The 13,189-nt window shown below is 60.7% G+C and overlaps 1 protein-coding gene across 1 annotated transcript; it reads left to right on the forward strand.

The window, feature by feature from the left end:
* Positions 1-7,850: 7,850 nt before the first annotated feature.
* Positions 7,851-12,932, forward strand: ERFL (ETS repressor factor like). The gene is made up of 5 exons (XM_055311691.1): positions 7,851-7,921; positions 10,734-10,968; positions 11,349-11,544; positions 11,656-11,773; positions 12,202-12,932. Exons 1-5 carry the CDS (start codon positions 7,855-7,857, stop codon positions 12,654-12,656), a joined length of 1,071 nt encoding a protein of 356 aa, XP_055167666.1. The 5' UTR covers positions 7,851-7,854; the 3' UTR covers positions 12,657-12,932.
* Positions 12,933-13,189: the final 257 nt, after the last annotated feature.

The following is a 13,189-nucleotide window of genomic DNA, read 5'->3' on the forward strand; positions in this document are numbered from 1 at the left end:
CTTGACCCCATTCATCTGCTCATTTTCTCTGACCAGTCAGTCACTCCCTTCTCCCTCAGGTTGGTCCCCATTTCCCCATCTGTCTCTGCCCCCCTGTATTCCTGTGTCTCAGTCCTCTCATCTCTGTGTCCCTTGGCTTCTTCCCATCTCCATCCCTGGGTCCTTCCTCCCCCAGCTCTAGGCCCTTCCCTTCCACCTTCATCTCTGTTCCCTGACTCACTATCTCTCTGCCTTGCTCCTTTTCATCTGAATTTCATTTAAACAATATTTCCTGAGCATATACTTGCTGCCAGGTCCCAAGAACAGGACACACATGCCCCTGCCTCTTGGCCATTGCGGTCCAGAGAGGGTCTGTTGGGCTCCTGGGACAAGCTGGCCAGCAGCCCTTCAGCTTCCTGCCCCTCCCCCCACCCCCAATCACAGAAGTCTCAGATACTAGGCTTTTGGGGCCAAGAGGTCCCACCCAGCAGTGGGGTGGGGTCCAGGTGCAGGGATAAGACAGGGAAGGGAGCTGGGACTGAGGACCCTTGGGAAGAGGTTGGGGCTCAGGATGAGGCAGGAGGTAGGAAGTGGCCAGGTGGAGGTGAGGAGGAGGGGTGGGGTAGGTTTTGGAGTTGGGGTGGCAGCCAGGAGCTGGATCAGCCCCCGACCACAGACCCCGCCCCAGGACGGCAGCTGGGCGTCGTGCTGGCCCTGAACCCACACCTGCGCTTCCCTCTCTCGCCTGCCCCGGCCCCACAGCCCCTGCCCTCCGGTCCACTCCTTCGCCTCTGCCCTAATCCCTCAATTTTCCGCATCTCTGCCCCTCCTCTCCTTCCTCCCAGACTGGGGTCTCTCCTTGGAGCAGCTGTCTTCTGACCTCCGGCTCCCTAATTCACTTTGTCCAAGCTGCTTTGACTCGCTCCCCTTTTCCGGGTCTCCCCAGCTCGGCTCCTCCTCCCCCCCCCCCCACCACCTTCCTCAGGGTCTAGTTCTTTCCCGTCTTGGCAGGACTCTCTGATCTCCCATCTTTTCTCCGTGTCTCTCCTCCGGTCTCTGTCCCCATCTAAGTCCTGGTAGGTGTTGCCTCCTGCTTCTCTCTCTGCCCCCCCATCTCTCCGTGTCTTAGTCTCCCTGTTCCCCTCCCACCCCCTGCTCTTCCTCCATCTCTGAGGGGACTCTGAGGGGAGATGGGCAAGGGGATGCAGGCAGGGGGTAGGGAGGCAGCCTGAGCTCTGGGTCCACGTCCTCGGTGGCACCTCCCTCTCCCCTCCCCTCCCCTCCCCCAGTGCTGTTTGGTAGGCGGGGTGCGTGGCACTGCGGCTCCCACCTCCCTGGGGATGCTCCCCCCACCCCCCAACTGACACGGGTTCCGCGTGCTGGCCACAGCCCCAGGGACGTTCGTGCAGAGACTGGGACTCAGGGAGGGGGGGGGGAGAGAGAGAGAAAGAGAGAGAGAGAGAGAGAGAGAGCGAGCACAGGAGGGAGAGACCAACCCAGAGACACATGACAGACAGAGACAGCAGCCAGAGGGAGAGACAGGGAGAGGGTGGGTGTGAGGTCTCCATCCCTGCCCTGGCTGGAAGCCTCCCCAGCACCCCAAACCGGGGTCACAGACACACCTTCTCCAAGCAGGGAAGCTGGTACCTTGTCTGTCTGCCAGTCTGTCCTTCTGTCTCTCTTGCACAGCGCAGCCTCAGCAGAGGTTCCAGGATGTGTGCCCGCATGTGTGCATGTGTGCGCACGTGTGCAAGCTACTGCAACTGTGTCTGTGTGTGTGTGACACTATGTGGGGTGGGGTGGGGGGCTCGGCTGTCTTTTCATGTGATGGGTTTGTGTGGCAGGATGTGTAGGTGTGACCTGTGGCGGTGCGTGCATTCCTGAGCACAGGTGACGACCTGCAGGAGCATGAGCCCACGGGGCTGGGAAATCCATCCAAGCCGTGTCTGTGAGCATGTGCGTGACTGGAGCGTGGTGCTCAGCCGTGATCGTCCTGTGTGACTGCCCAAAACTCTGGAGTTGTGCTGTGTCTGGACTCTCCAAGGCGGCTGGCGTGTCTGAGTGACCAGGACAGCGCACATCTCTGAAGGCAAGGAGACGACAAAGCTTAGGCCAAGGGGGGCATGGTGGAAGGAGCAAGTGGGTGCTAGACACCAAGAGCTGGGCTGGGGGTGCGGGTGTGAGAAACACAGTGAGGGAGCAGCTGTGGGCTATGGTCACAAAAATCCCCCCAAATCTGGGCATCACAACTGGCGGTGTGAGCCTGTGTGGCAGTGCATTCTGTGTTAAGGGGTTGCTGTGGTGTCTCAGAGCCTGTGGGCTTGTGTCTGTGTCTGGGATCAGACATGGAAGGTGCTCTGTGTGCCCTAAAACGGTGAAGGCTTTGTGTGCCTGTGGTTGTGTATTTATGGGTGACTGTTGGGTGGTGTGTGCCCTCCTTGTGTGAACTGTTGCCCAATGACGCATGAGGTTGTGTGTCTGTGATGTGTGAGTACGGACATGTGTTCGGTGCTGCTGTGTGTGTGGTGTGTATTCTGTGGGCCTGTGTGTTCTGGGTGCCCGTGTGGGGACAAGCTAGCTCTCAAATGAACGAGCCTGTTGGGATGACAGCGTGTGCCCTCGAGAGAAGACGTGTGTGTGTACGTGTGTGTACACATACATACATACATACAAATGCACTCATACACCCCTGGCACAGAGACCCTTCCACCCAGGGTCATGCCGAAGCATCTGGTTGATGCGGGCAGGGGTGGGAGTAGAGGTGACCTTGGGGGTTTGGAGGGGCAAGTCCAGGCAGGAAAGCCCGTGTCACCTCCCTGAACCCAGTCCTCCCTGGGACAGCCATTGGGGTCTCTTGGTACCTCTAGTGGGGCCACCCTTGAGCCTGTGTACACATGGCCGTGGCCATAATCTGTATGGACAGGTGTGTGTGTGTGCGCATGCGCACTATAGTGTGTGCCAGCAGGCAGCCGGGCTCCATGCACCCAGATGGGACAGGGTGTGTGAATTGTGCCTACTGGGGGGTGTCTAGAGAGCGTGTGCAGGGGTCTGTTGTGTGCTGTGTGCACAGATGTGTCCTATGTGGGTGTGTGACATAGGGAGGGGTGTGTCCCCAGGGTGGGTGCAGACGGAGTGTCAGAGTGCGTGTGTGTGTCCAGGCGTGATGTGTGTGCCTGTTGGTGAGCGCCTGTGTGCGGGGGGTGGCGGCAGGAGAAGGGTCTTGGGCCGCGTCTCTCTCCTCTTTAGACAGAGCCCCGGAGAAGATATGAAATTTAAAAAAAAAATCAATTTTCATTCCACTTGTGCAGATTGTGTTAAGGGGAGGGGGTACTGGGTGAGGGATGAAGGGGCTGGTGGGGGGGGGTGAGGCCCGAGGCAGCTCCCGAGGCGGCCTGAGCAGCTTAGAGAAATGAAAGCAACTGGTTAAACCCTAGTCCAGGGGGGCCGGGGTGATGGGGGGTGAGGAGACAGAGGCCAGGAGAGACACAGAGAGCCAGAGATACCCAGAGACCGAGAGAGACAGAGATGCCCTAAGACAGAGACAAGAAACACAGATACTCAGAAACGGAGGTATTTGGAGCTAGAGGCAGACAGAGCCTCAACAACAAAGACCTCAGTGAGAGAGACCCTGCCTCCCAGAGGGCCTGAAGGAGGCCGGAGCCCTGTCCTCGGAGAGCCAGCAGCAGAAGTAGGCCCGGGACCCTGCCCATTTCACGCGTGCAACACATGCTTGAGAAGCACACAGATGGCGAGTGGGGAGGGGGACAATCAGACAGCTGGACAGATGGCGGCAGGGGCAGTGGGAGCTTTGGGGTGCTTTACTTTGAGTGCCCACCTCACCCCACCATAGCTCCTCACCCAGTTGGCCTTTGGGTCTGAGTGAGCCTGTGCGGACTGGTCCGTGTGTGAGTGTGTGTGTGTGGGGGGGGGCATGTGTGTTTGTGGTCTCCTGGTGATCTGTCTGTATTGTTGCCACGTGTGCATCTCCGCCTCCATGTGTGTTGGAGCACATGTGCCCCCGGGGTCTCTGGTGCTTGTCTGTGTGACACTGCTTTGGTGTCACTTGTGTGTGACTGGCTTGTGCTGGTGTGTGTGTCTGGGTGCCTGGGAGCGTTTCTGTTTCTGGGTGGCATTGAGTCAGTGCATGCTTGTATGTCTGTATGTCTGCATTTGATGGTGAGACTCAGTGTGTCGTTATGTATCTGTGTTAGTGTGTTTCTGCGTGTGATTTGTGATTGTGTGTCTTTGTTTCTGTGTGGGATTGAATTGGTGAGTCTTAGATGCGTATCTATATAACTGCATATCTGTTTCTCTGTGAGTATCTGTGACCATTGTGATGTGTGTGTGACAGTCATGGAGCATGTAACTATTTTGACCTGCATGCCCATGTGTTGTGTAGACCTGGTGGTATGTGTGCCGGGGTTGCTCGCTGCATGGGTCTGTGTGACGTATGTTGGTTATAGTCTTGTTGCATAGGATTTTGTTGACGCGTGCATCACACAGTTGTGTGATATGTGTTGTGTATGACAGTGGTGTATGTGTCACTCGGCTGACAGTGTGTGTGATGTATGTGACAGTGTGGTTTGTGGGACTTGACCTGTGCCTGTGTGATGTGTTGTGCATGACAGCATGGTGTGTATTGCTTTGTTGACCTGTGTTGATGTATTGTGACAGTGTGGTGTGTGTGACTCTATGGACCTGGGTCTGTGTGGTGTGTTGTGTGACCGTATGCTTGTGTGGCTCTGTTGACCCAGGTCTCCGTGGTATGTTGTGTGACGGTGTGGTGTGTGCGTGCCCAGGCTGTGTGTCTGCTTGGCAAGGAGAGGAGAGAGCCAGCGTCTTGCCTGCCCAGCCCCTCTGCACACTGCTGCATGCGCGCACACACACATGCACACACACATTCAGTGCCATGGCTGCAGGCGGTGGAGATGGGGGGCGGCGGGGGGGGGTGGAGGAAGCAAAATAAAATTAAAAATTAAAGCTTGCCCGGAGTCCCCATCCGCACGGCGCGGACCAGCGGGGCGGGGCGGGGGCTGCAGCAGCTCCCCCTCCACCGCTCCCAGGTCTGGGGCCCGCTGTCGGTCTGTCCAGCGTCCTACTGGGCCCCTGCCTGGCCCTGCAGCCCCGGCCCCGCAGGCCCGGTCCTTCCATCGGTCGATCAGCGATCAATGGGGCCAGGGGGGCGCCAGGGGCAGGGTGAGATCAAAGGGGCCCCAAGAGAGGGACACTGGGACGGAAACAGAGACACAGAGACAGAGATGTGGAGACAGAGATGGAGACAAGAGACTGAGGGGTGCGGAGACAAGGATGTGGGGAGGAGAGACATGGAGACCCAGAGACATAAAAGAGCGGTGTGGAGACAGGGAGATGTGGGGACCCAGAGACATGGCGCTGTGGACCCTGACAGTCGGGGCAGGGACCCAGTCCCCGTGGGCCCCGCCGGACAGAGGCGGGAACAGAGAAGGGGAAGGCAGAGATGGCGAGACGGCAGAGACCGTGTGAGAGATGCGGGGGGGAGCGTGGGAGCAGGGCCCGGAGCGCCGATCCCACGGCTCCTCGTTATAACGTGTCCGGAGGAGGCGGCGGGGAGTTGAAAGCGTCGGGAAGAGAAATCAAAACCAACACGGAAATGAGAGGGGCCAATGGGGGTGGGGGCGGGGGCGGAGGCAGGAGGGAGGGGGACCCGGAGAGGCAGAGCGAGCGGGAGGTGGGAGAGAGGTGGCCGGTGAGGTGCGGAGCCGGGAGGGAGAGGGGGAGACTGAGGCGGGACGGGCTAGGGGCACAGAGCCCTGGCGGGGCACGGGTGGGGGCAGAGGGGAGAGGGGAGAGCCCGGGGGGGGGGAAGGGCCAGGGTCAGGGAGGAGAGGGGCGTGGGGAAGCCAGAGATCGGGGAGACCAGAGGGAGGTGGGGGGCACGGGGGTTGGAGAGAGTGGGTGGGGAAGGGTGCAAGGAGGCACTGGGTTGGGGGGAGACCAGGAAAGAGGGACAGAAAGATGGAAAAGGGTGGGGAGGCAGAGAAGGGAGAAAAGATGCACGCAGAGAGAGAAAGAGAGACAGGGAAGGAGATCAAGAGAAAGTTGGGGAGATTGGATGGGAGGCAGAGGGGACTTGGGGCAGAGGGGCCAGGCAGGGGGCCCCACAAAGGGGCAGAGGAGGTGGCAGGGGGCCTGAGTGCCGGAGGGGACCGTGTGGGAGAGATGCGATGGACACTGCGTGGGGGGGCCGCCTGGGTGTCCGTGGGGATCGGAGGGGTCTGGGGGGAACGGGCCATCTGCCAAGTCTTGTCTGGCGTCCGAGGGGTGAGGTGGGGTTTATGGGGAACAGAGCGGCTGTTGGGGATCTTTGGGCAGAGGGTGTCTGAGATGAATGCTGTGTGCGAAAGCCCGTAATGGGGGAAGGGTATGCGAGGGGGCGTAATGGGGGAAGGGTATGCGAGGGGGCGTCTGAGCCAGGGGTCTGAGGAGAGTGCTCCCTCTAGGAGGTGGGTCTCGAGGGGTGGGAGTGGTGGCGGGCTGAAGTATCTAAGGGGGAAGATGTGTCTGAGGGGTGAGTGTCGAGAAGCAGATGTCTACGGTATGGGTGGGGGGGTGTCTGAGATAGGGGGTGCTTGACGGGGAGGGGCTGGCAGAAGGGTAAAGGTTGTGAGAGGCATAGGGATGGGGCATCTGAGGAGAGGGGTATTTGAAGGAGCAGGGGTCTGAGAGGGGAAGCAGATCCAAGGGCAAAGGGGTGTCTGAGGGGGAGAAAGGAGGGGGTGTCTGAGGGGTACTGTTTGGGGGAGGTAGATCTTAAGGGAGTGTCTGAGGGAGGCTGTCTCCAGGGGAGGCATATTCAAGGAAGAAGGGTGTCTGAGGGGGGCTGTCTGTGGGGGTGGCAGATGTAGGGGAAGGAAGGGATGTTTGGGGAGAAGTCTCTCTGAGGGGAAGGAAGACCTAAGAGGAAGTGGTGTCTGAGAGGGCCATGGAGGGGGGAAGACCAAGGGGAAGGGTATCTAGGGGGGCTGTCTCAGGGAAAGGCAGATCTAGGGGGATGGGGTGTCTGGGGGTGCTGTTTGATGAAGGGAGACAGATCTTGGGGGATGGGGTGTTTGGGGGGTTGTTTAGGGAGGCAGTTCTAGGGGGAAGGCACTGGGGGGGCTGTCTCAGGGAGAGGCAGATCTAAGGGGAAGGGGTTTCTGGGGTGCTGTTTGGTGGGGGAGGCAGATCTAGGAGAAAGTGTCTGAAGGGCAGGGGGTGGCAGGTGCAAGTGGCAGGGGTCTGAGGGCTGGGCAGTAGTTTGGGGGGGCATCTGTGGGAGCCCTCCTGCAGGGTGCGGCCCCATAGGCCGCTTCTGGCCCACTGCGGGCAGCAGATGAAAGCTGGGGGCTGCCTGGAAGCAGGACAAGCCAGCCCCAGGGTCCGCTGGGTGGGCCGGGGCTTGGGGGGGCGGGCAAGGTTCAGAGCGAGACAAATCGGGGACAGCCAGAGAGAGGGACAGAGCCCCAGAGCCCCAGAGCCCCAGAGCCCCAGAGACGGATGAGAGGTCAGGTGCGAGAGCCGGAGAGGCAGCGGCGGCAGCGGCGGGGCTGGTGCGGGGCGGGCGGGTGGTGAGCCAGCGAGTGGGAGCGAGTGGGAGCAGCGGGAGGGAGGCCGGCCCGTGGGTAGTGATTGAGGCACAGAGTGGGGGGGAGGAGGAGGAGGAGGAGGAGGAGGAGGCGGCTGCTGCGGGAGGAGAGGCTGGGAGGAAGGGTCGGCCAGACGTGGATGGAGAGGGAGGTGGGTGGCAGGCCGGGTGGGCCTGGGAGGAGCGCCCACCCCACTGACCCCTGTCTGTCTCTCCTGCCTGTCCCCGCATCTGTGCATCTGTCCCGGCCTCTCCGCAGGGCTGGCTCCACCATGGACTGTAGCTGCGTCTCCGACCTTCTCTTCGCCCCGCCCGCCCTGCCGGCTCTCTGGACCCCTGGTAACTGGCCCGGACCTCCCGCCCCTCCCCTGCCAGCCGGCTCCTCCTTTCTGCCCCTCTTCCTGTCCTCCCTCTTCTGCCCGGGGCTCTCTCTCAGTCCCCTGAATGCAAACCCCCACTGGAAAACTTGACTAAAAACTTTACAGCCAGATGTCCCTGCCACCTGCCTGCTGGGATGGGAGGGTCTTCTGGAGGGTGGAGGTACTAGGGTCTGAAAAGGACTGGATCCAGGGGTCTGAGGTCGTGGGGTCTCATCTGTGCCCTTCCTCCCCCAAATCCTTGGGCAAAAAAGAGGCAAGGAGACTGGAGATGGATAGGAACTGATGGAGCAGGGGCGGGACCAGAGTGGGCACCAGGCCAGGTGCAGGTGGACAAATGGACAGGGACTGCCTGGGCAGGGGACGTGGAGACACGGCCCAGCCAGCCGGAGCCCTGGGAGAGGACGGCCTGCTCAGAAGTGGACACTCAGAGCTGGGGATGTGGACAGTAAGACTGGTTGGATGTGCATTTGAGTCCAAGTCACATGCCCCACAGATGGTGTGTGTGTATGTGTGTGTGTGGTGAGCGTGCACACGTGTCTACATATGCACATGCGTGCGTGCAGACTGGGACTCTGTGCCTGCTTATGTGTGGGGTCTCGATGCGTCCCTGTGTCACACTTGTGTTTCTGGAAGAAGGGGTCACACTGGGAGTGTATGTCTGTGCAGCATCTGTCTTTGTGTGAGCTGGCGTGCCTGCTTGCACAGATGCAGGAAGCCACCTGAGTGTCTCTGGGCTGGGTGGGTCGAGTTTCTTTAGAATATTGAGCCTGTTTACATTCTAGGATTGGGAGGAGGGGGTATGTGCCAGGTCACTAAGTCTGTGCCTGCCTCAGTGGGGTGGGGAGCCCGCTACTGTTACTTCTGGGTCGGTGTCTGGTCCAGAATGGAGGTCTCGGTGTGCTTTAGGCCTCTGTGTTGGGTGTGTGTGTATGTGTTTGTGTCAGGGGGTTTCTTGCATCCGTGTGTCACCGAGTGTGACTGAATGTGGGAGGCTTTCACAATGTGCGTCCTCTCTAGTGTCTTAGCAGGTACAATATATTTGAGGACAGGTGGTGGTTTCAGGTTGGGTTGTGCATCTGCACGTATATGGCCAGTTGTGTGCTATTGTGTTTGGGGTCTTCTGAGTGTGTCCGTGATACACTAACTTCCCCACTAGGGTGTGGTCTGGGCCAGAGCTCGCAAGTTAATGGAGTCCTGTCACCTGGAATGTGAAAGACCCAAGATGGGGTTGAGAGAAAAGTTCTCCTTTCAGGGAGGAAGCTGCCCGGCCTTGGAGCCTTCGGCAGGGAGGCGTTAGCACCCCCCTTGATACTCCAGGCACCCCAGATGGGACCCTGCTGCTTCTCAGCTCCCACCCCTGAGATTCTAAGAATCCAGGGAGGGCAAGGAGCTGCCCTGGGACCACACAGCAAGTAGACACGTGGCTGGTGTCCCAGCTCGGTGTTGTCTTTCTCCCCAGCCTTGGTTCCTTACAGGCTCACCCTGCCTGCTGTTCTCATGCGTAGGGCCGGGTGTCTGAGGGAGAGGGGACAGAGGATGTAGCCCAGAAGTGGGACCCAGGACCTGGGGCCTCCCAGATGGGAGGTAAGATTTAGGGGTGGGCGAGACCCTCCCACTTCCATCCAGCTCTCCTGGTGTGTTTGGCCAATGGGGCACAGGACACCCTTTGAGGGCTCAAAATCCAGAACGAGCTGTGGGTCCTGCAGCGTGGGCGCCTGTGTGTTGTGGGATTGGGAGGCTGTTTTACAGGCATGGTGTTACCCTGTGTGTGCCCGTCAGGCTGACACACATCTTGATGCCACACTCACCGGCTCCATCGCGCCTTGTTATCTGGGCCTTTGCGATCCTGTGTGTCTCCTGTCATGGCTGTGTTGCTAGGGGGTCCCAGTTTTGAGGGGCCTGGGATGTGTGACGGGGTTTTGGGACAGATGTGTGATGCCGGGTATCAGGTGTGTCTGCCGTGGAGGCACATTGTGCATGAGGTGTTTTTTTTTTTTGTGTGTGTGTGTGTGTGTGCATGAGGTGTTCTGCTCCAGCAGGAGTGCAGCACTCTGGTGCATCCGTGGTCTGTGGTGTGGCTGGGCGTCCCTTGTACGTGAGTGGACATCTGTGTGACACGTATGCTGGGGATATCTGCTTACGCACAGTGTGCTCAGACTGATGTAGCTTAGACGCAGGGAGGGGACACGGGACGTGAAAGGTGTATGGATGTGGACAGGGGCAGACATGTGGGCATGGGCCTGGCCTGGTCCATGGAGGGCTTCTGGGCCCATGGAGGGCTTTGGGGAGAGAGTGAGCAGGGGGCAAAGGCCAGAGAGGGGAAGACAGCAAGTGTCAGGGGTGTCCCAGAGAGGAGAGACCAGCAGCCTCCCAGAAGGGCTATGGATGCAGAGGGGGTGCCCTTCCCCATAAGCTGCCTCCTCCCATTTCCTCCCCACAGTCAAGGCTGCAGGAAACTGGTTCCTCCCACGCTCTATCCCGGGACGCCAAACCCGGGAGAGTTGTGCCAAGGTAGAGGATGAGGCTGGAGGTGCCACCCCAGGGTCCCTGGACAACTGAGTTCTCTGCCACTATTTGGACAGTTTGGGGACTGACACCAGCTAGGGTACAGAGAATAGGAATTGGGTCTCTAAAGATGCTTGAGGTTGGGTAGCTGCTCATCAGAGTCCAGGATTCAGGGGAGGACTGGATGTCTCCTGGTTCCCAAGTCCACATGGGTCCTGGTGCCCCTGACTTGGGGTCCTGACTTGGGGCCACTCCCCTGTCCCCAGGCTTTGCCTTCCCGGATTGGGCCTACAAGCCGGAGTCGTCCCCTGGCTCGAGGCAGATCCAGCTGTGGCACTTTATCCTGGAGCTGCTGCAGAAGGAGGAGTACCAGGGTGTCATCGCCTGGCAGGGGGACTACGGGGAATTCGTCATCAAGGACCCCGATGAAGTGGCTCGGCTCTGGGGCATCCGCAAGTGCAAGCCCCACATGAATTATGACAAACTGAGCCGGGCCCTGCGGTGAGGAGGGGCAGGGAGAGGCCGGCCCCCACCTTGCTCCTTCTCCCCTCACCGTCCCTCTGGACCCCGCACCCCGCGGTGCTTGCCCTCAGTCTGCTGGGGCAGAGTCCCTTGGGTCCCAACGCGCAGGGATCTGCGTGGGGTGGCTACTGTGTGATTCCTTGAGTGGAAGGGAAGCAAGGAGGGGGCCAGAAGTCAGGATCCCAGCCCCTGCGGCGCCCCTGCTGCGCCCCTGCCTTGCCTTGTGACCTGGGTTCAGGGACTCCTGTGTGCCTCGGTTTCCCCAAACTTGCATTCTGTGCACTAACAGGAGTCAGGGGCTCCCTCTCCCTCCCTCGGTGCCCCTCCCCAGCATCCCCTCCTGCTCCCTCTCCCCACAGCTACTACTACAACAAGCGGATTCTCCATAAGACCAAAGGGAAGAGGTTCACCTACAAGTTCAACTTCAGCAAAGTCGTACTTGTCAATTACCCGCTGCTGGATGTGGCAGCAGCCACCACGGGCTCCCCACTCTTGCTGACCCCTGGTCCCTTTGCGGGCACGCCTGGGCCAGATGCTCCTCCCCTTACCCCCGAGGTGAGTTAGGACTCTGGGGTCCCAGAACGGGGTGTTTGGTGGTCCCCTCCCCAGCCATCAGCCCCCTGGGGACAGGGTAGCCAGTCTGAGTGGTGCTGCCTCCCTCTCCAGACCCTGCAGACCCTGTTCTCTGCCCCTCGCCTGGGAGAGCCAGGGGCCCGGGCACCCCTGTTCACACCCGAGCCAGACAAGCTGCGTCTGGACAGCCCTTTCCCGTTCCTGGGCTCCGGTAAGGACCTGCAGGTGGGGATGCTGGGGCTGACTGGGGGGGGGAGGCACACTGCTGTGTCGGAGGGAAGAGGATGGGAAAAGATGGGGAGAGGCAGGATGCAGGAAGGAGGCCCGGGGCAAGGCTGTGTGTGTGTGTGTGTGTGTGTGTGTGTGTGTGTGTGTGTGTGTGTGTGTGTTTAAAAGCCACAGGAGGGTTTAGGGAGAGGCAGGGAGGAGAGCTTTCAGGGTGCCAGAGGACTGGGGACACCAGGGCAGAAGTGGGGGAAACCACATAGCGTGGGTGGTGGGCGGATGCTGCGTGGGAGAGATAAGGGGCAGACCCAGGTGGAAGGTGCCGGGACAAGGTACAGGCTGTGCGAATCCATGGGAGGCAGCCCCAGGGTGGAGGTGTGCTGTGCCCAGCCTGACGCACCCCATGCTCCCCAGGTGCCACTGGCTATTCCAAGCCCCCTGGCCTGCTGGGTCCCTACGGCCGCGCCTTCCCGGAGTACCCCTGGAATTTTAATCCGTACCTCACCGGCCCCTTCCCCAAGCTGCCCCCCTCTCTGTACCCCCCACACTTCTACCCCAACCCTCTGGCCAGTTCCCTGGGCCACCTGCCCTCGGCAGGGGCGGGGGCTGGGGGAGGCCCTACAGCCTCGCCCCTACTGGCCTCAGCAGGGGAGGGCCTGGGACCCGAGCGCCCCTCGGGCCTGGCAGCAGCCCCTCGCCTGGCACTGCCCGGAGCTGGGGGACCAGAGGCTGCGCTGGGTGGGAAGGATGACAGCGACTCGGAGCTGGAGATCACTGACGTCAGCGGCTGCAGCTCTGACAGCGAGGGCGACGAAGGCCTCCCCGTGCCCCCCAAGGCCAAGGCGAGCAAAGGGGGGCTCGGCAGCTGAACCAGTGTGGGGCACCGGGGCGGCCGCCCGCGCGCAGCCTCTGCCGTGGCCTCTGGCCTGGTCTGCCCTCACCGTCCAGGCCAGGACCAGCCCTTGGCCCCTCCCAGGACCAGGCACGTGGCTGCCCACCTCCTTCCCTAACCCCAGGTTGGGGGTGCTCACCTCCCTCTCCAGAGGGGGAGGGAACGTGATGGCCTCCAGCCTCCTTCCCAGGCTCCAGTTTGAGGGGGGTCCCCGCCTGGCCCCACTCCCAAAGTGCAATATGGCGCCCAGCCTCTCCTGCCCACCCCCCGTGCTGTGACCTGCGTGTTTGTGCGGCTGTGTCTCCCCTTGTGCCGGCCCCAGTCCTGACACCCTCCCCACACAGGCCCCCTGGGGACAGGGAGCTCAGAGCAATAACCCCGCCCCCAGCCCCCGCCCAGGAGGGCCCCCTCCCCACCAGCTCTCCACCACCCCCACCAGCCACCTCCAGAGAGTTTACTACAAAAATAAAAGAGCGGAAAGGAGTGTGAGCCATGGGGGAGCCCGGCGTC

The sequence above is a fragment of the Nyctereutes procyonoides genome, unplaced genomic scaffold (assembly GCF_905146905.1).
Source record: "Nyctereutes procyonoides isolate TBG_1078 unplaced genomic scaffold, NYPRO_anot_genome, whole genome shotgun sequence".
Lineage (NCBI taxonomy): Eukaryota > Metazoa > Chordata > Mammalia > Carnivora > Canidae > Nyctereutes > Nyctereutes procyonoides.

What these genes read in the sequence shown, in the direction of transcription:
- ERFL (XM_055311691.1), top strand. Translation starts at nt 7,855, where the DNA reads ATGGACTGTAGCTGCGTCTCCGACCTTCTCTTCGCCCCGCCCGCCCTG. An exon ending in AAACTGAGCCGGGCCCTGCG is followed by an intron (nt 10,969 to 11,348) that starts GTGAGGAGGGGC and finishes CTCTCCCCACAG; the next exon opens with CTACTACTACAACAAGCGGA. An exon ending in CTCCTCCCCTTACCCCCGAG is followed by an intron (nt 11,545 to 11,655) that starts GTGAGTTAGGAC and finishes CTCCCTCTCCAG; the next exon opens with ACCCTGCAGACCCTGTTCTC.